This window comes from Rhinolophus sinicus, chromosome 14 (assembly GCF_057876585.1).
Source record: "Rhinolophus sinicus isolate RSI-liver-muscle chromosome 14, RSI-T2T, whole genome shotgun sequence".
Taxonomy (NCBI): domain Eukaryota; kingdom Metazoa; phylum Chordata; class Mammalia; order Chiroptera; family Rhinolophidae; genus Rhinolophus; species Rhinolophus sinicus.
Window position 1 is genome coordinate 183,399,842 of NC_142514.1, and position 19,733 is coordinate 183,419,574.

General features: G+C 49.1%; 1 protein-coding gene across 7 annotated transcripts; it reads right to left on the reverse strand.

Annotated features, from left to right (window-relative positions):
• Nucleotides 1-536: 536 nt before the first annotated feature.
• Nucleotides 537-8,873, reverse strand: SLC29A2 (solute carrier family 29 member 2). 7 transcript variants are annotated; one of them, XM_019737917.3, is made up of 13 exons: nt 8,307-8,873; nt 7,955-8,003; nt 7,622-7,703; nt 5,885-6,045; nt 5,537-5,676; nt 5,006-5,140; nt 4,258-4,373; nt 3,991-4,072; nt 3,301-3,437; nt 2,934-3,039; nt 2,751-2,836; nt 1,782-1,981; nt 537-1,671 (listed from the first exon to the last, which is right to left on the reverse strand). In XM_019737917.3, the coding sequence occupies exons 2-13, from the start codon at nt 7,981-7,983 to the stop codon at nt 1,560-1,562; spliced, it is 1,386 nt and encodes a 461-aa protein (XP_019593476.2). In that variant the 5' UTR covers nt 7,984-8,003; nt 8,307-8,873; the 3' UTR covers nt 537-1,559. The 7 variants fall into 7 exon arrangements, 6 of the variants coding, with proteins under 6 accessions (XP_019593476.2, XP_074192829.1, XP_074192831.1 ...); XM_074336728.2 differs by having other exon boundaries at nt 4,276-4,373; nt 8,307-8,871; XM_074336730.2 differs by lacking the exon at nt 8,307-8,873 and having other exon boundaries at nt 7,955-8,296.
• Between the last annotated feature and the right edge of the window lie 10,860 nt (nt 8,874-19,733).

A 19,733-nucleotide genomic window follows, 5' to 3' on the forward strand; every position in this document is an offset into this window, starting at 1 on the left:
AGTCATATACGTGTATTGCCTTTTTTCCCTCTTTGATAGCAAAACAGCCTTTGGCTTCTGAGCAGGAGCCCTGTGTTAACTCAGCGCCTGGTATATAATAGCTGTTGAGTGAATGTTCACGGCCGGCAGAAGGGCAAGTGGACAGAAAGGCTGGTGCCATAATTGCAAAAACCCCTTGCTTTTCTCTGGGCTGGGCAGAGTAGTCCAGGGGAGAGGTGAAGCAGGCCTTTCCTTCACCTCCCCAGAGAACTGGCTGACTGCCCCTCTTAGGCTCATTTCTGGGAATGGGGAGCCTGGGGAAGCAGAGGACACTGATGGAGAGGAACAGCGATAGTTGTCCATGCAGCCAGGTGCTATGCCCAGGAGCACAGGGCTCCTTGCAGGCCAATACCCCTTGGCCATGACAGGGATACCCACAAATCCCTGCCCTTCCTAAGGTCTCAGTCGTCCCATCTGCCGGATGGGTCCAACCATCCCCACCCCATCCAGCTCATCAAAGCCAATAGCACCTTGGAAAGAAAGACTCAGTGAATTCATTATACAAATGAAGAAGGTTGTTATTAGACCCAGGAGCAGGGTCAGTGGGAGAAACAGCAAAATGGTGGAGTGAGTGCTTAGGGTTCCTGCCTTGAGCCCCTTGAGGAAAAGAGAAGCAGGCATCGGGCAGGAAGAGCAGCACCTACAGGGAGGAGGCGGGGGCTGGGTCCGAGCTCTGCCATGGACCGGTCACTTCCCCCTGGGACTTGGTTTCCTCACCTGTACAAAGTGGGAACGCAATCCCTACCTGGCTCCTTCCAAGGGCCTCCATGAGGCTTTCGTGAGAGAACGGGTGTGGAAGAGCTTTGCAAACTGTAAAGTGCAGTGCACGCATGCAGCCTAACTGCAAACCAGCGGGGCTCTGGGGAGTGGAGACAGTACGTGTTGGCAACAAAAACACTGTTGGAGGCCCAGAGGGTCCTTTGAGCGCCCTCAGATTCCTAACACCTGCTCCTTCTCCCCGCTCCCCTCAACCTCCCTGACGTCCTCTGTCCTGGGGTCCGGCAGACGTGACCACGGGATCGCTGAGGTCTGGGGAGAAGAGCTCCTGCCCTGGGCTGGCCCCTACTCCCACTCTGAACTTGAGGTTGGGGCCACACCAGCCACTCCCTTGGCACGATCCCGCTGGTGGCCTCTGATCCGCGGCGATCAGCACGTGGGTTTCTTGTGATGAACAAAAGCACTCCGGATGGGGAGGAAGGGCCATGGCCCTCAGCCTTCTTTTCCCTGATTGTCACCCTTTCAATGAGGTCTTACGCGTGTCTAGCTAGTCTATCTCTGTGTGTCACCTCCATTCCTGGATGAGCGTTGGAATGACTGGTGGTGAGTTCTTCCTTGCAGCATCTCAAGTGACCGCCAGCCTGGGAGGGAGAGAGCAGCACCTGCCTCCTCCTGGCACCCCCAGACCAAGGGGCCCCAGCCCAACGGAGGCTTGAGCCGGCTCGCCATTCCCCTATGCTGGGTCTCGTCTTTCAAGGGGCCAGCAAGAAGAGAGCTGCCGGGAGAGTCCTGGACAGAGCACTTCAGATTAGCGCCTTGAAGAGGAAGGAGAGGGAGGCCCCACAGGATAGCCCCAGGGCCAGGAAGAAGGTCATGAGGGCACCGGCTACCTCCCTCTCATGTGGTAACACCTGCCTAGAACACACAAGAGTAGGAGCTCTTAGAAAATGCTGGGTCGGACCTGGGCCCAGCCCCAGTGCCCCCGGCCCACCATACTCCCAGGCCCTCCCCACTGTCCCCCAGACCTGGGCGCCAGGCACATGGTGAGGGACACCAGGTAACCGTTGGAAACAGCAAAGACCAGCATGAAAGTGATGAAGTAGGCATCCTGTGGGAAGAGGATGGGCAGCCGGGACCTCTCAGGCACGTGGCACAGCATGAAGAGCGGGATGAACAGGACGCGCAGGCAGACCAGCAGGGGCAGCAGCCGGCTGTCCTGGTCCGGCTGTGGCAGAAGCTGGGGTGAGGGCAGTCCCTGGGAGCATGGTCTCTGTTCTAGGGGTACCCAAGATGGACTCAGCTCTCACTTCCCCTGACCTACCCAAGGTGAACTAGTGAGGACAGCACTTGGGCCTCTGGAGAGCCAGGGGGCTGGACCAAGGCCACCCAGCAATCAAGGACGGGCTTGGGCCCAGCCTCTGCCTCTCCTGCTGGCCAGCTGGTGTTCTCTCCATGGCAGAACTGGGAGGGCCCTGAGACGGCATCTTCAGTTTTCAAACTCGGTCCCTCCAAATGCCCCTGGGGGTTCCACAGACCCCTTTGGGGCAGATGGGCTTTCTGAACTGGAATAAAAGCTGGGTATCAAGCCCCTTCCTGGCTTGGATCAGAGCACCTCCTTTTTGATGTACTTTATTTGTTGTGTCTCCTTGGAAGAGTTCGTTTAAAGAAGCAGCACCTTGGCTCAACGCAATCCAAACACTAGGAATCTTGTCTCAACTCTCACGTGGTACAGGCACTGCTACGTCATAGTCTCTGAGCACCGAGGGCTGGGCCCTGGGCTGGATGCAGGGGACACAGGTCAATTGGACATCGCTTCTGCTTTCAAGGAGCTCATAGTCCAAGCCCTGGCTGGCATACCTCCTGGGGCCAGGTGCTCACTGCCACCTGGCGGGCTGTTCCATTGCCAGGCCCAGACCTTTCTGTGCTCTCTCACACCCTCTAATTCCCAACTGCTTCCTAAAACCATCAGATCACCCCGGCCCAGGTGTGCTCACCCACAAGAAGTAAGAAGTCAGGCTCCGTCCCAGCCAGTCCATGACATTGAAGAGAAGGAAGCAGCAGATGGGGTTGAAGAACCGACCTGGAAGAGAGAGAGGGCTCATCCAGGTCCCGACTCCCCTCTTCCTGCTCGCCCCTTCACTCCTCGGCCCTGCCCTCTTCTGATTCCCAACACTCACTCCACTTTCCAGGACTGGTGGAGCTGGTCACCATGGCTGTGATGGCGGGGAAGACAGACAGGGTGACTGTGAAGACCAACACAAGGCACAGCGCCGTCAGCCAGATCTGGGAGCCGGAGGCAGGGGTGTGAGCAGGTGGGGCAGACCTAGGGCCCAACAGGCAGCCCTGACCCTCCTGGCCAAGCCCTAGTCCAGGAGCAGCACACCGGGAGCCTGGCTCAGCTGTGTCCCCGATCCACTCTGACCCTGTCACCTTGGGGTGGACAAGGTGAGGACTAAGGCCTCATTCTAAGAGTCTGGGGAGAGCTGGAGAGAACAGCCCTTTCTTCCCCAGGGATGGTGGTTGGGGGTTATATCCAAGCCAAACCTTTTGGAAGACAATGAAAACCGAAGGTTTTCCTGGCTTCTGGGGTTCCTCTGGTTCCAGTTCCGGCTCCTTCTCAGTGTTAAGATCCAGAGTCAGGGCTGCCTTCTGGGGGCTGTTAGGAATCCCATTCTTCTCATCTGGAGCGAGAGGGGAGGGCAGGGTCATGCCTGTGACCCTTGCCTGTGACAGGGTGATCCCCAGCTAACACAGGTGACCCTCCTTCAGCCCAGGGTTCAGGCAAAGAGAATTAACAAATTCTAATTAAGCAGAAATATGCTTAGCTACCATTTACTAAGCACACACTCATACATGTGCCAGGCAAATTAAATACCTTAGATGAGTTATCTCACTGCCATTGTCCTATAAAGAAATGGGGGGGGGGGGCTCAGAGGGGTTAAATGACTTGCTTAAGGTCACACAGCTTGGATGTTGTGAAGCCAAGATTCAAACTCAAATGCATTTGGATCCAGAACTTGCATGCTTGTAGTTCTGCCTCCCCATTTTATAGGGGAGAAAACCAAGGCCCAAAGGGCAGCAGGGATGACTTTAATCCCACATGATCTGCTTCTGCTCAAACAAGGCCCCTAGGGGTGAGGGTTCTAGTTGGGGACGTAGAGGAAATGCTTCCCTGTGGAGGTGTCTCTAGCCTCTTCCGCGGCTCCACCTCTCCAGCAGGGTCCGGTGGCTCACCAGGCTGGAGGAGCTCAGCTTTGGTCTCCAGCTCCTGAGCTTGTGCCTGTGATTTCTTGGCCAGGTAGTAGCGGGCAAACTCCTGCAGAAGAAAAGCGTTGGCCCTGCCGGGCTTGGGTGCGGTGTCTGGATCCCTCCCCCACCCTGTTGCCTAAGAGGCTGGGGTCCCCCTGTGGGCATCAGGATTGGGCTCCAGTCCCCTCCACCTCCCCTGGGCTATATCTGAAATACTCTAAAGGGCTGCCTCGAGCTCAATGCTGGGCTCACCAGGTGGGGCAGGCTCACCAGGTGGGGCAGGCTCAGGTAACACATGATGGACATGAGGATGCCCACGCAGGGCATGATGAAGTAGCCCAGGGCAGAGGTCTGGGCATCCACGCCACCTGTGCAGAAACTGCAGCTGCAGTGGGGAGGTGGCTGGACCGACCGGCTCCCACAGACCTAACAGCTCTTATCCCACTTCCCATTATGACCTTCTCAGATTCACCCCCGGCCTCTTCCACTACTCTCCTGACAAACTTGGGAATCTCATGCAGGGCCCTAGCCCAGCCTTTCACTTCTGTCACTCTTCCCTACATGCTGTTTTTTTTGAGCACCTACTATGTGCTCATTATTACTGTATGCTCCTTACACTCTGAGGATGGAGCTAAATAATAATCATTTAGGTGGGGAAACTGACACAAGAAAAGCGTCTCATCCAATGCCCCCCACTATGGAGCAGTGGAACTGGGATTCGAACCCAAGTCTGTCTGAATCCCAAACCTGTCCCTCCTTCCCTCAACCTCAACCTGCTGCCATATACCAGTGTTAGCCTCAGGAATCTTGCCCCTGGCTCCAAGTTAAGCCAATCTTCAGCCAGTCACTCTCTCCCTGTAGAGAACCCTGCTCCCTACCCCAGCTCCCCATCACCCCATCACTTCTGTCTCCACCCAGAACCCAAGGCATCTCACTCCTGGCACACTCCCTGCCCCCCAAAGAAGCCACCCTTGCCCTCCAGCCACTCAAGTCCACTCACTGGCCATGGACATGAGCATGGCAAGGGCAGCGAAGATCCCAGCCAAGCCCTGGCCGCTGAGGAAGAGGGTGCTGTAGGTGGAAGGCATGGTGCCCAGCTGCCCAAAGAGGCTGCCCTGCAGAACTGCACCGAAGGCTGTAGAGGGACAAGAATGGGGGCTGCCACTCAACTAGGCAGGTGTCAGGGGCCCCTGGAGCAGGTGTCAGCAGGATGCACAGAGGATTCTGGTCTAAGTTGGCAGGCGTGAGACTCCTGCCACTCTGGTGTCACCCCCCCCCCCATTCATTCCTCTTCTGAGGTGCATCTGTAGGCCTGCAGGGCTAGGGGCTAGGAGGCCAGCTCTTAGGTCACCGTGGGGCCTAAGACAAGTGACTTTTCCTCTCTCTCTGGGCCTCAGTTTCTCATCAGGGATATGCATAATGCTGCTGTCTTGTCTTTGGATATTTTGGGGCCTTTCCATTACAAAAAGGAGGCTCGGCTAAAGTCCTGGGTGGGCTGGACAGGGAGGTGGGTAGGGGCAGCGGTGCTCACAGTTGATGAACCAGACAGAGGTCATGGTGATGGAGAAGAAGGGCCCAGGGCTCATGTCCACCTTGACCAGCGCCGCCGTCAGGGCAAAGAGCAGCAGGATGACCAGCAGGCTGCCCAGAATCCGCACCGTCTCAGGAATGCTGCTCATAAAGGAAGCAGAGTGGGTACTGCCTGGGCGCAGGCCGGGCAAAGGGAGGTAGGCGGGAGGTTCAGCCCAGGGCTGGACAGTGGGGGCCGCGCAGGAAGGATGGCAGGTTTTCCCTGGGCCGCATGGAGCTGCCTCAGCAGGGGCGGGGCAGGGACAACAGAGGGATAGCCTGGGGGGGAGTCCGAGGGTGGGCCTCTCACCACTGGTACAGGAAAGAGTTGAGGAGCGTGAAAAGCAGCAGGGGCAGCTGGGACAGCAGCGTCACCCAGTTGTTGAAGTTGAAGGTGTCTGCAGGGCCAGTATGGTTGGTGCCCAGGGTCCCAGTGGTGCTGTTGGCGCCCACCAGCCGCCCCTGGAAATACTGCCAGGATACCGGGGAAGGGGGGTACAGCGTCACCCTACAACCTACCCTCAGTAACCCCCCAGCCTTTTCCATTGCCTCCCCCCCCCCAAGCTTGAGATGGCTTGGTTAATATTTGTGGGGACTGTTGGTTTGTCCTTGTACTGTCCTCAGCACCTGGCACACAGTTGGAGTTCAGTGAATGTGCATTGAATTGAATGGCTGAAGTCGGGGACAGAGCCCAAGCCCTAAGAACCCCAACTTGGGCCTTTCTCCATCTTCACCCCTCCTTTTCAGTGCTTCACCCCTCCTTTTCAGTGCTCTGGTTCCAGCCCCCACTCCTGCAGGGGCTTCCAGATTCCTGAGTATGTATTGAGCACCCAAGGGAAGCCAGGCTCTGGCCTCGGTGCTGACCAACTGCGTTCTCTCTGGAACGCATATCCTATCCCGCCTCTGCTTAACTTGCCCCACCCCCTGCCCATAGCTCCCTTTTGCCTGTAGAGCAAAGCCTCAAGGTTTTGGAACAGCATTTGGGGCCCTTCAGAACCAGACCCAGGTCTCCCTTTTGTGCCCCATCTCCTGCTTCATTCTGCAAAGCTCCAGGGCACCCTTTTCTCTGAACAGGCTGGCATACCCCTTGCCTTGGTTGGTGCATTTGCAAGGCTGCCATCTCTGCCTGGAATGCCTTCCCCTCTTCCTGCCGTTCCCCTCCCCACCCCAAATGCTTTACCTCCCCTTCTCCTTAGTTACAAATCACCTCTTCTATGAAGCAGAAGGAGTTGCTCCCTCCCCTGGGGGCCCAAAGGACTCTGCTCCAAGCCTGGGATGCCAGTGTTATGTTACATTATTTGTGGATCTCACACCCCAATCCAGAGTGATAGTCACTCGCCGGACAAAGGTATTGGTCCCTCTGTGGACTCACCCGACGGGTGACCAACACAATTATTAATAGCTCTTTGGCACCCTGCTTGCTCTTGCGACCAGGGGCTGATTCAGCTTTGGGTCTCCAGGGCCCAACACACAGTCAGGCACTGAAGAGTCATCTGGAAAGTTGTTGTACTGAATATATATGAATAACTCAGTACAAAAGAGAACACGAGCCCCACATTCCTGCCTGCCCTTGAGAGAATATAAGCTCCATGAGATGGAGCCTTCCTCTTTTATGTTTCCTTCTGAACCCCCAGTGCCAAGAATGGCCTGGCCCACAGTAGGTGCACGTTAACTATTTGTTGTGCACCCAACTATTTGTTGGATGAATGAATGTAATTCATGCTATTTCAAAGAAAACGAAAGGCTTGGAAAGCCCACTTTTGGAGTGACTAGCTCAGGAATAATGAACAGAGGTGGCGATTCCACAGGACCCCTGAGCTGGCGACCTTGCCCCTCTAGGATCTGGGCATCCCTGAAAGCCTGGCTTTCCTAGCCATGAGAAAGGCACCTCCCCTCTCAGAGGCTCCTAGCTTCAGCCACAAGGGCATAATGAGGAGTCAAAGGCCGCGGGGTAGGGAAAGCGCCTGGTACCCCTCAGGTCCGAGGCGGCTGGAGGGACAGATGGTGGCTGTGGCCTTGGGGCTGTCAGTCCAGCCGCGAGTCTCACCGGGATGGCAGTGATGAAGAAGTTCCAGGGCAGGAGGGTGCCCAGCCCCAGGATGAAGAAGCTGATCCCGACCAGGTGGTAGCTGTAGGGATCAGTCAGAAGGTCACACGGAGGACGCAGCTCCTCGGCCTCCCCTCCCGCCACCCAGGCCGCCCCCTCCGGAGATCGGACTACAGCCCCCATCACCCCAGCTCAGGCAGCCGAGGGAGGCGGCTGATGGGAATTGTAGTCCCATCTGGTCTGCTATGAGCCTTGGAGCTCCCAAAGGGAGCGGGTCTGCGTTGCTCACGGCTACCCGGATCCCCTACGCACCCCACTCGGTCCCCAACTCGCCTGTCCTGCGGAAGGTCTCCTCGCGCCATGGCCGCCCAGCGCGATGTGCCTAGGTGGGAGAGGGGTGGGGTGCTGCACCTGCGCCGGGAGGGGCACCAGAGGACCCGGGAGGCCGGGTCTTGCGGGCGGTGGGCGGGGTGGGGTGTGGGAGGTTGGGTCTCCCCGAAAGGGGAGGGGAGAGGCGTGAGCGGGAGAGGGTGCTGCGGCGGATTTCCCAGGGTCTCACGCTCCGCAGGCTCGGACCTCGGCTCCGCCCCCGGGGCGGGGACAGAAGGTCGCACTACCCTTCCCGGCCTCCCTGGGGCAGGGTCTCCAACCCGGTCTCCGGATTCCCGCGTGCACCCCGGCCCACCTCACAGTTCCCGGTCCCCACTGCTCCCCGCGCTGCCCGGTGTGACTTAGAGGCGGCTGACCCGGGAAGGCCCCTTGCCGCCTCTCCTCTCCTCTCCTCAGGCGTCTGTCCTGGACCCCTCGGGCGCGGTGGGGAGAGGTACTTCGCCCCCTCCACCAGCCGAGAGCTCGGGCGGAACAGGCGCAGTGTTCTTCCCCCTCCACCAACTCGGAGGTGGTGCCAGAGCCGCCCTAGCGCCCCGCACCGAGGGGCCGGCTTCCCGCGTGCCTGCAGAGCCTCCGGCCGAGACTGTAACCCGAGCGGAGCCGGTGCTAGGGAAAGCCAGAGAGACCATCTGTCGCCAGCGGTCCTGGCAGGCTGCGCCAAGCTGGGTGCTGCGGAAGGCAGAGTAGAGGGCCAGGTAACGGTGCTGGTGAAGCCCCCAGGCCGATCTGGAAGACAGACGGACCCTTCTGCAGAGGGTGCCTGGGGAAGCGCCGGGTCTTTGGTGCGCACAGCTGAGGCGTGGGCCCCGCTGGAGCGTCCAGGCGGGCTTCCTGGTGGCAGTGAGACTGAGCTGTCTGGAGCAGTGATGGGTTAAGCAAATGCCCTGAAGTGAGCCCAGGCCCCTTCCCCAGCCTCATCTCATGCCCTCCCACCACCGCCACTAAGAAAACAAAAAACGGCGGTGTCACATCACATGAAACACACACACATACACACATATATATTTAAATAAAGTTTTTTGGGGAATATTGGGGAACAGTGTGTTTCTCCGGGGCTCATCAGCTCCAAGTCATTGTCCTTCAATCTAGTACATGAAACACATTAAGATGCACTCACCTCACACTTTTTTTCAGGAAAAAACTTGGAAAAGATTATAGACCATTGTAATTTTGAAATTAATTTTATCTAACTCATTCAATTTATGAGAGGGTTTGTTTTTCTCTGCAATCACCGTGCATATAGAGAAGATGCTGGAGAAGTGAGAGGCTCAAAATCACAAATTATTTTCACAAGTAATGAAATTTTATGGCTACTCCCAGGTTGCTTGTGTTTTTTCCTCCAGCTGACTGTGAGCTTGTGGGGCAAAGACCATGCTTGTCTGGGTCAGTGTTTTATTATTGCAAACATCTAGTGCCACAGCCTGGTCCATAGCAGGTGCTCAATAAATGCTTAGTGAATAAATGGATCGTAGTGATATACAAGAGATTTTAGGGAGAACATAGATGGCATTAAATTACACTGTAAGAGAAAGTTATTCTTTTAAGTCGGTTCAAGCCTTCAGAATATATCAAGGGGGAAAAGTCTCAATTCGGTGCTAATGTGTTTCTAACACCTGTTAATTTGCCCTCTCTCCCCCTCTCTCTAATAAAAAGCTGACCTCAGAGCTTCTGTTGACAGTTTTATCTAAATAGAGGTTAATAAAGTTTATGTTCCTTCTCTCTGTTTTTATAGTTGCTTTGTTGTTAGAGTTACTCATACTAGTTTCCTATTTATGATAATGATGTACACTTTTCTTCGAAAAATAAAATTACGTATAGTTTAATAAACTATCAATTTATTACAATGAACTATAATTAAAATCTACACTTATTAGAATTGACTGCAAATAAAATATAGATTTTTTTTAAATTAAATTTATTGAGGTGACAATTGTTAGTAAAATTACATAGATTTCAGGTGTACAATTCTGTATTACGTCATCTATAAATCCCATTGTGTGTTCATCACCCAGGGTCAGTTCTCCTTCCATCACCATATATTCGATCCCCCTTACCCTCATCTCCCACCCCCCACCCCCAAATATAGATTTCTTAAAGGAATAAAATCATACATTTTGTTTTAAATTTTAAAAGAAATTCTTTTATAAGTTTCATATTAACAAAATACATTTATGAAAAATGACTCGTTTAAGAAAAGGGACTGCGGGTGGGGCACAGCTGTGGCATAAGTTTCAAAGGGAGCTCGTAAAGAGCTGAGATTTGGGGAACACTGTGTTCGCTGAGGCCAAGAAGAAGAGAATGGGGGCACTTCAGGGAGAGAACAGCCTGTACCAAGACCAGGGAAGTGAGAATGCTGACACATTCTGGGACATACAAATAGATCCCTTTGGCAGGAAAGGTGGGAGGAGCCGGCAGAGACTCTGCAAGGGCCGGCCAGGCTGCTTATATAGGCCTGAGGGCTCAGTAAGGAGTCTGGATTTCATTTTGAAGGAGAGCTTCTCAATTCAGTCAGACTCAGTCACCATTTTAATAACAATTTTGTTAGTATCCTGCGATGAAATTAATAGATAATAAAACCTACCTATACACACAAAATAATATCAATATATAACACTATCCTAATTGCACTATAGGGGATAAATGAAAGTATTTAGTAATAAATAATGTTCGAGTATGTGAACTTTCAGGCACAGTCAAGCAGTTGAATGCTGGCCCCTCTTTATTTCTTTTTTGGGGGGAAGGGGCACAGGACTTTATTGGGGAACAGTGTGTACTTCCAGGACTTTTTCCAAGTCAAGTTGTTGTCTTTTCAATCTTAGTTGTGGAGGGCGCAGCTCAGCTCCAGGTCCAGTTGCAGGGGGCATAACCCACCATCCCTTGTGGGACTCGAGGAGTCCAACCGGTAACCTTGTGGTTGAGAGCCTGCGCTCCAACCAACTGAGCCATCTGGCACTGGCCCATGTGGGAATTGAACCAGGAGCCTTCGGCGTCAGGAGCACGGAGCTGCAACCGCCTGAGCCACCGGGCCGGCCCCTCTTTATAAAACCTCAGTGAATGCGAACAAGGACACATACAGGCGAGTGGTGAACCGGCTACTCAGAGACCACTAGTTTGCTATTGGTGATGTGACTTTCTGAAATGGTGACCAAGTCTTGGCAACATTCCAAACAGAAGGAAATGCAGCTGTCCTTCTACATAGATAGTAAGTGAATTGCTGAAAAGTGCACTGTACATTCAAACCTTACAAACAATACATTGTGTCCCTATGTAAAATGGGGTTAGGGTCTAGGCTCAGAAAATCACCAACATGGTTCTTAAAAATAAATAATAGATTTTACGTTTAGTACAGTTTTAGGTTTACAGAATGTTTGAGCAAATAGAACATAGAGTTCCACACATTCACCCTCCCACCCTGGTCCCCAATTTCCCATATGACTGTTATGCACCATATAATGAGGTTTGTATCAACTATGGATGGCGTATGGGAGAGTTTCTATGAATCAGGGCTTCTCAACCTCAGCACTATAGATACTTTGCCAGATAATTCTTTGTTGTGGGGCTGTCCTGTGCATTGTAGGATGATTACCAACACCCGAGACCACACCCACCAAATGCCTGTAACACCACCCCATCTCCACATATTGCCAAATGTCCCCTGGGGGCAAAATTGCCCCTGGTTGAGAACCGTTGTTCTGAGGCACTTGTTCTGAGCTCTGGCAGACCCAATGCTCTCTTTTTAGAAGATATTTTGTAACACCACTTTGATAATCCTAGAAGAGATTCGCAAGTGACTTAACCCCTCCACAACATAAAAAAGCCCTAAGTGTAATGCAATGTAAAACTAAAATTAATAACTTATAATAAAAGAGTAAGCATTTCAATATGTAAATCATCAGGCACAACTACTCTAAAATAAAGAGTCTTATGCATGGGCTCCTAATGAATATGTTTACATTTAAGAGAAGAGGATGAGAAGTCAGTTCAATACAAGAAGGACGGGAAAATGAAAGCTCCATAAGACAAATGAACACCAGAATACAAGCTACAGCTGGGATAAGTAACAAAAAGCTAGTCTTATTTGTGTACAATAAGAGAAAGGGGACATAACCTTCACTAAAATCTATATATCACGCCAAAATAAATCATAGGCTGCTGAAGTAGAGAAAATGAGAAGCTGTGATATTTTTGTAAATGACCTGAGTTTTAAGAGTTTACTGTCAAAATAATTTCCGATGTAATGATATGGGATTGGGATAGTAATGAAATATACCAGGGGATATGTCTCCTGTTTTGAAATCTCACTTCATGTAAAGCCATAGAGTGAGTCCCTAGTACTTAAGAACTTGGAGGCCATATCTTTTGGTAGACAAAGGGCAGTATAGGGTGGGTTGGAAAGAACAAGCAGTAATATAAGAGGTTGTGGAGTTGGTTGGGTTTATTTCTGGGAAAAATATCTGAGTAAGATTTTTTTGATATCCAGGTAATGCCAAAATAAGAAATAATTACAACACATAATTTTCATATTGTAGGTTTCTTATCATTGGGTTACAAATACTTTTAAATATAGCTTTATTAATATGAAGTTCTTTTTAAAGCAACCTTTGTTAATTAAATATAATGAGATCTTTCCTTTTATTCCCTCTAATTAATAATATTTTGTTCTAAGTCTGTTCAAAGGAGCACCCCTTAGATTTCTTCTGATACTATATTTACAATTGGTTTTGATGCTTTTGCAAATCTGCACTGGTGCAATGAGAATCTCTGAAATAAACATGTTGTTGGAAATGCTACCGTACATCATTTAGTTCTTTCCAAAGAAGTAGATTCATTAAGTTATGTTTGGGGCTCAAACGTAGTTTTAAGCTCAATTAACACTCCATGTCTGCTTCACATGGATTTAATACTCAAACCTGTACTGGAAGTTTAAATTGATCCTTAAGTCTGATCGTCATGTCCATGTCCTTGAAAAACTGATCCAAAATAGAAAATCTTAAGGCCTGATCACATCGAATTGCTACAAGAACGGAAGCTGGAAATTCCCTACGAGAAGGGTTATTTTTAAATCCCATGATAATTCCCATCTTTTCAGTGGGATTGATTTCCTTTTCCAGCAGGTAAACTTTTCAAATATATGTAAAGATATACGACATCATTTTGCAATATCTCAATTATGATGTTTAATATTTCTTTGATTGACTTGAATAATTCCCCAATAATACCAAAGAGTAAAAATATTTTTACCGAATTTCCTTTGGAGAGCCATTTTACTTCTAAGAGTAAGATAAAATAATGACTTTGACACTTCTGAGTACTGGTCAGGAATTTTGTAGAATGTCTCCCAAATTGGGTTTTTCTGTCTTTACTATGACTAGACTGGTATGATGGGGCAACGTACCACAGCGGGAAGTGACTTTCTCATCACATGTCACTTACTTATCATGATACCACATGACATCACTGATGATGTTAACTTTGATCACTTGGTTAAGGTCATGTTGCCAGATTAATCTGCTATAAAGCTGTTATTTTCCCCTTTCCATGCTCTATCTTTGGAAGCCAGTCACCAAATCCAGCCCCCAGTAAGAGGTGGGCGGGGCTAAGCATACCTCCGGGAAGGGGGAGGAGCTACATACACCTTTGGAATTCTTCTATAAGGAAGATTTGTCTCTTCTCCCCCATTTATTTATATCACTATGGACTCATATATGTATGTATATACATTTTGTATATACATACATGTATATATATAAAATGTATGTATATACATTTTATACTTTGAGTTATAATCCAGTACTACGTTATTTACTTTGTTGCTCAAATTGTTTCAGCATTGGCCACTGGAGTTCTTCCAAGTTGGCTCCTGTATCCCTTTGACATTCCCCCATGCTTTTGTTGCTTTGAGTACTGCCTGGCTTTCTGGTACTACAAAACGCTCCAGGCTCATCTGGTGTTTTCCCTGTCCTAGTTCTGAATCAGCCATTTCCTCAAGGAACCCTGTTGCTTTTATTGGAGAATGGTATTTAGAAACCAAGATCTGGGCACTGAGATCCGAAGTGACCTTTTAAAAATGAAAATCGGATTCTATTAATTTCCTGCTTATGTTTCTGGATGGTTTCCCACTGTGCTCAGAGTTACAGCTGAGTCTGTGCACAGCCTGCAAGATCCTGGCTGAGTGGGCTTCTGACAACCCCCAGCCCCCGCTGGCTCCTGTTCCCTCAGCTCACCATGCCCCAGCCATGCCACCCCTTTCGCTTCCCAGGGTACTCCAGGTTTTTGATTCTTGAGGCCAGTGTGAGTGTTTCATCCTCTAAGTCTGACTCCTTATGAAATGTTTCTTCTTGAGGGAGGCCTGTTTACTGCCTGCCTCCTGCCCAATCCTCAAATCTAATTAGGCCTACCTGTTGCAAGACCCAGTATTTTTTTTTTCCAATTACAGTTGACACTCAGTATTATTTTATATTAGTTTCAGGTGTACAGCGTAGTGGTTAGACATTTATATAATTAGTGAAGTGATTCCCCTGATAAGTCTAGTACCCACCTGGCACCATACATAGTTATTACAATATTATTGACTATATTCTCTATGCTGTACTTTACATCCTCATGACTATTTTGTAACTACCAATTTGTACTTCTTTTTTTTTTTTTAAGATTTATTGGGGGAATATTGGGGAACAGTGTGTTTCTCCAGGACCCATCAGCTCCAAGTCGTTGTCCTTCAATCTAGTTGTGGAGGGCGCAGCTCAGCTCCAAGTCCAGCTGCCATTTTCAATCTTTAGTTGCAGGGGGCACAGCCCACCATCCCATGTGGGAATTGATTCAGCAACCTTGTTGTTGAGAGCTCACGCTCTAACCAACTGAGCCATCCGGCTGCCCCTCCGGAAGCTCAGTGGCAGCTCGTTGTCTTCAATCTAGTTGTGGAGGGTACAGCTCACTGGCCCATGTGGAAATCAAATGGCAACCCTGTTGTTAAGAGCTCGTGCTCTAACCAACTGAGCCACCTGTCTGCCCCCAGAAATATACATTTCTATAGGTAGCTTATGATTTTTCCCTTGCCCTGTTATGTAACCAATGTCTCTTTTCCCCTCTCTCCTCTTCTATTTCACATAAGGCAGTATTTCTCAACCAGGGGTTATTTTGACCAATAGAAGGCATTTGACAATGTCTGCAGACATTTTTGACTGTCACAACTGGGGGAAGTGCTCCTGGCATCTAACGTGTAGAGGCCAGGGATGCTGCTAAACATCCCACAGTGTACAGAAAAGTCCCCAAACAAAGAATAATCTGGCTCAAAATGTCAATAGTTTCAAGGTTGAGAACGCCAGATAGACGTATGTTGCTGGTAGCTCATATTTCAGTCCATAAGTCACAGGATAACAAGATGGAATTGGGACTGAACCAAAGACCAGTTCAACACCCATAAATGGATGTGATGACAGATGGAACACTGAGCTAATACTGTTCCCGTTTAAGGAGGGAGTGAGTGCTTTTGCATTTGTATGCGAGAGAGCTACATTATGTGTGGTTGTTGATGTGTTACAGGATGTCTGAGGCTGAGAAGAGGACCCATAGGAATGTCGAGGGACTGAGAGGGTGGAACTTGGCAGACGTGGTGAATTGGCTCCCTCAGCGTCTCTCCCAATCTCTTGCTAGTGTGCTTTCCTGCACTTTGGAGGCTGGAAAGAGCAACACTCCATTTCCCAGGCTCGCTTATATAGCCTGGGATCTGGGTGTGATTTAGCTCCTGTCAGCCAGGTGCGCTCATGTAAGAACTGACTGCAGTACTGGGTCATTTGGGAGGACAGTGACATAGGATCCATCGTGCTGCACAGCGGACCAGGCACGGTGGGCTCTGGAGCCAGCAGTACGGATATTGACTCCCTGTCCACAGATTCCAGACAAGCATTCCCAAAACCGACACTCTCGATGGCAGCTTCCCAATCCTTGTTATCCCAGAGCCAGCAGTTGGGACAGAGGATTCTCCAGCCTCCTAACTGTGGCAGGCTCAGCAGGTCCCTGGGGGGGCCAATTCTGCAGGATTGTTTTGCTTGTCGTTTCTGAAAGCCCAATCAAGAGCTCATGTCTCCAGTCCTTCCAATTGTATAAAAACGAAACTGCTAGACAGACTCCCTCGATGCTTATAATAGTTAAGAGTAGTTTGTGCGTTGGAACCCTGACTGACACAACAATAAACAGCATCCGTAATATAGAACGAGCACCTACTTATCAAAAAGGAAAATTAAAAAGTAAGCAAAAGACACGAGCAAGCATGAAGAAGAGCAAGCATCCCAGAAGAAAAAAATGTGAATGGTCTATAAACGTGAGACTATATCTGACCTGAGCAGCATTCAGGGAACGCAAAGGGTAACCACCGTGGTATTTCCTTTCCACCCCACCAGACTGACATTCTTGACAATACCAGGCATTGGTGAGGTCACAAAGCAGCTCTCACACAGTGTTGGCAGGAGCACAGATTGAACCAATTTGGAGTTATTACTGAAAAAGGACTTTTTATGCCCTAAAATCCCAAAGCTTCTCTGCTAAGTAGCCGTGAAGCAGTGTCTCCCACCCTGTCTCACACAATGGTACACGTAGCAAAGCACAAAAGGTTATCAGCCCCTTGGGTAAAATGAGGAGGTGGCCCACAGGTGGAGATGACTGGTCAGGTGGCCCTGGATACACCAGGCCCCACTCAGCCACCCAAAGAACTGAAAAGAGCAGGGTCCTAGTACACCCGTCTATACTGCCATCTGTGGCACTGTCCTGGAGATCCTGGCACGTGTCACTTTGAAGACAGGACAAGAATGTTCAGAGCGGCAGTGTTCACAGTGGCAGAAAACTAGATACCACCCAAATGTCTGGAACAGTAGGCTATATCAATAAAGGGTGGTACACTCATATAATAGGATGCCACGCAGTGAAAACGAATGAAGTGCAGCCATACGCAACATACAGATGAGCGCCAGTGCCAGGTATTAACTTATCTCCTCTCAGCTCCATCAACCTGTCTCTGGCCTGCTTTGTGATAAAGGAGCTGGATGCTGTGAATGTTTCTTCTTTGCCAGCTGGCATTCGAGGCCTTCTCAGTAGAGGCACTAGAGAGACACTGCAAGAGGAAAAGGCTTCTCTTCCTGGTTCTGTGCTCTTACTCTTTCTGCTACGACAATGCAGCCAGCAGATGTCTTCCCAAGGATGTGAGCCAGCTCCCCCGCAGGTGGTTCTCTGCTTGCTGGCCCAGCTGGTGGCACCTCAGTGAACTTCTTTGCCATTCAGCAGACCATACTGCCACCCCTCTACGAGGAAGTCTGAATTTCAGCCTTGGTTGGGGATGGTGCTCTGGCCAGTTATTCCTTCCTCGCATCCCCTTCTCAGCCCCAGAGGTAGTAGCTACTTCACACATCTACTATTCCCATCTACTTCAAGTTCTCTGCTAACTCTCTTAGTAGTTAAGTCCTCTTTACTCATAAATAATTCTCTATGTTAAATTATTCTATGTAAATTACTGGTGTGGTTTCTATCTCCTGATTGGATTCTGATTGATACCCCCCAAAACACCTTGGATTAAACAAAAGCAAGTTGTAGAAAAATACATATAGTGTGCTTGCAATTCTATAAAAGTCAGAAGCAGGCAAAACTAAGCAATATATTGTTTAAGGACACACACATATATGATAAAACCATAAAGAAAAGCAAGAGGACAAATAAGAAAGACTCAGAGTAGTGGCTGCCTGTGAGTAGAGTGGGAGGTGATATGGTTGGGAAACGACAAAGAGAGAGGCTCACAGGCACTGGTAATATTTAATTTCTTAAACTGGGTTGCAGATACATGGGAACCCAGTTATTATTCTTTGAATTTCCTGCATTGTTATATTTGTGTACGGTTTATTTGCAACAAAAACTTTAAGAAGTAATAGAATTCTAAGAGCAACTTTATGCTAATAATCAGAAAACTTACATGAAATGGACAAATTTATAAAATGTGTAATTTAGAAACACTGATTTCAAGGAGAAATAGAAAACTTAAATAGTCTTATAACCATTAAAGAAATTGAATCAGTGACTGAAAATACTCCCACAAAGAACAGACTTGGCCCAAATGATATTGCAAAAGGAGGTTATTCCAAACTTAAGTTCTTCTAAAACACACACTATTAGAGAATGTTCTCCACCTCATTTTATAATTCTGATATAACCTCAATACCAAAAACTAGCAAAGAACAGTACAAGAAAGAAAAATCAGAAGCCAATCTCACTCATGAACATAAATGCAAAATTTCTAAACAAAATATTAATAAATTGAATCTAGAAGCATATAAAAATATGAATTTGGATCAAGTTAAGTTTGTCCCAGGAATGCAAGGATGGTGTCAAGAGTTAAAGATGGGGGCTGGCCTGGTGGCTCAAGCGGTTGGAGCTCCGTGCTCCTAACGCCGAAGGCTGCTGGTTCGATTCCCACATGGGCCAGTGGGCTCTCAACCACAAGGTTGCCAGTTCAACTCCTCGAGTCCTGCAAGGGATGGTGGGATGCACCCCCTGCAACTAACAACGGCAACTGAACTGGGAGCTGAGCTGTGCCCTCCACAGCTATGATTGAAAGGACAACAACTTGACTTGGAAAAAATCCTGTAAGTACACACTGTTCCCCAATAAAGTCCTGTTCCCCTTCCCCAATAAAATCTTAAAAAAAAAAAAAAAAAGAGTTGAAGATGGCCACAGATTCTTTGACACGCCTACGATCCAGCAGTGAGGGTATATGTACCTTCCCCTTGAATCTGAGTGGACTCTGACTGTTTTGATAATTAAAGTAGAGCAGAAGTGACACTATTCCAGTTTCCTTTCCTTAAAAGGCTGTCAGTCTCCATGTCTTGTCTCTTGGAATGCTTGCACTGAACATGGCCTGGGCTGCCATCAGAAGAATTCCAATTGTCTTGCTGGAGAGATCACGTGGTGAAGGAGAGTGCCCAGTTAATCTCAGCCTTCCAACCATGTCCACCAAGGTGCCAGGCATGTGAGTGGAGCCGTCTTGGACTCTCCAGACCAGATCAAACTTGATGAATACCACTGAGTGACCACCGAGTGACTCAGTGAGTGAGTGCCACATGGAACAGATGAATCTGCCACCTCAGCAGGGTCTGGAGGCACAAATAAAAAATACCCAGTATCAGGGATTCTTGGAAAAAGTTCCCTCTCTTCTAAGAAAGAGATCCAGGAATAGGTAGACCTACGCTCTCTTTCTTCTCTGGATATTGTTATATCTCGAAACAGCGTTTGGGACCACTGATGTCAACTTGCTCCCATTCAAAGGATGAATCTCACACTGATCCGGAAGAACAGAGAGAAGGGATGATCCTGGGTCCTTGATGGTATCCTCGGAACTCTAAACCAACTAACTGCCTTTCCTCTGGATTTCCCCATTGGCTAGATATTACATTTAATTATTTTAAAGCCACTTTGAGTTGGTTTTCTGTAACTTGCAGCTGAATGCGTGATACATGGATAATGGTGAGTTGCCTGGAGTGGCATTCTACCTACTAATGAGTACATTTCTATAAATTCAAATTTTTCTTTTTTATATGAAGTGGTTGTTCCACAGGACATTTGTGTCAGAAGACAGAGAGGGTCTATGTGGACAACTGTAAACACAACCCTTGTAGGAGAAACTTTGGAGTCAGTCAGAAAGAGGGGGCACCCCAATCTCAGTCAGCATGTGGAGGAAACAGTA

Coding starts and splice junctions, on each gene's coding strand:
- SLC29A2 (XM_019737914.3), bottom strand. CDS start 7,804: ATGGGGGCTGTAGTCCGATCTCCGGAGGGGGCGGCCTGGGTGGCGGGA. Junction 4,073..4,257: donor TGGTGAGCCTGCCCCACCTG/GTGAGCCCAGCA, acceptor TTTCTTCTGCAG/GAGTTTGCCCGCTACTACCT. Junction 1,672..1,781: donor ACCATGTGCCTGGCGCCCAG/GTCTGGGGGACA, acceptor TGTGTGTTCTAG/GCAGGTGTTACCACATGAGA.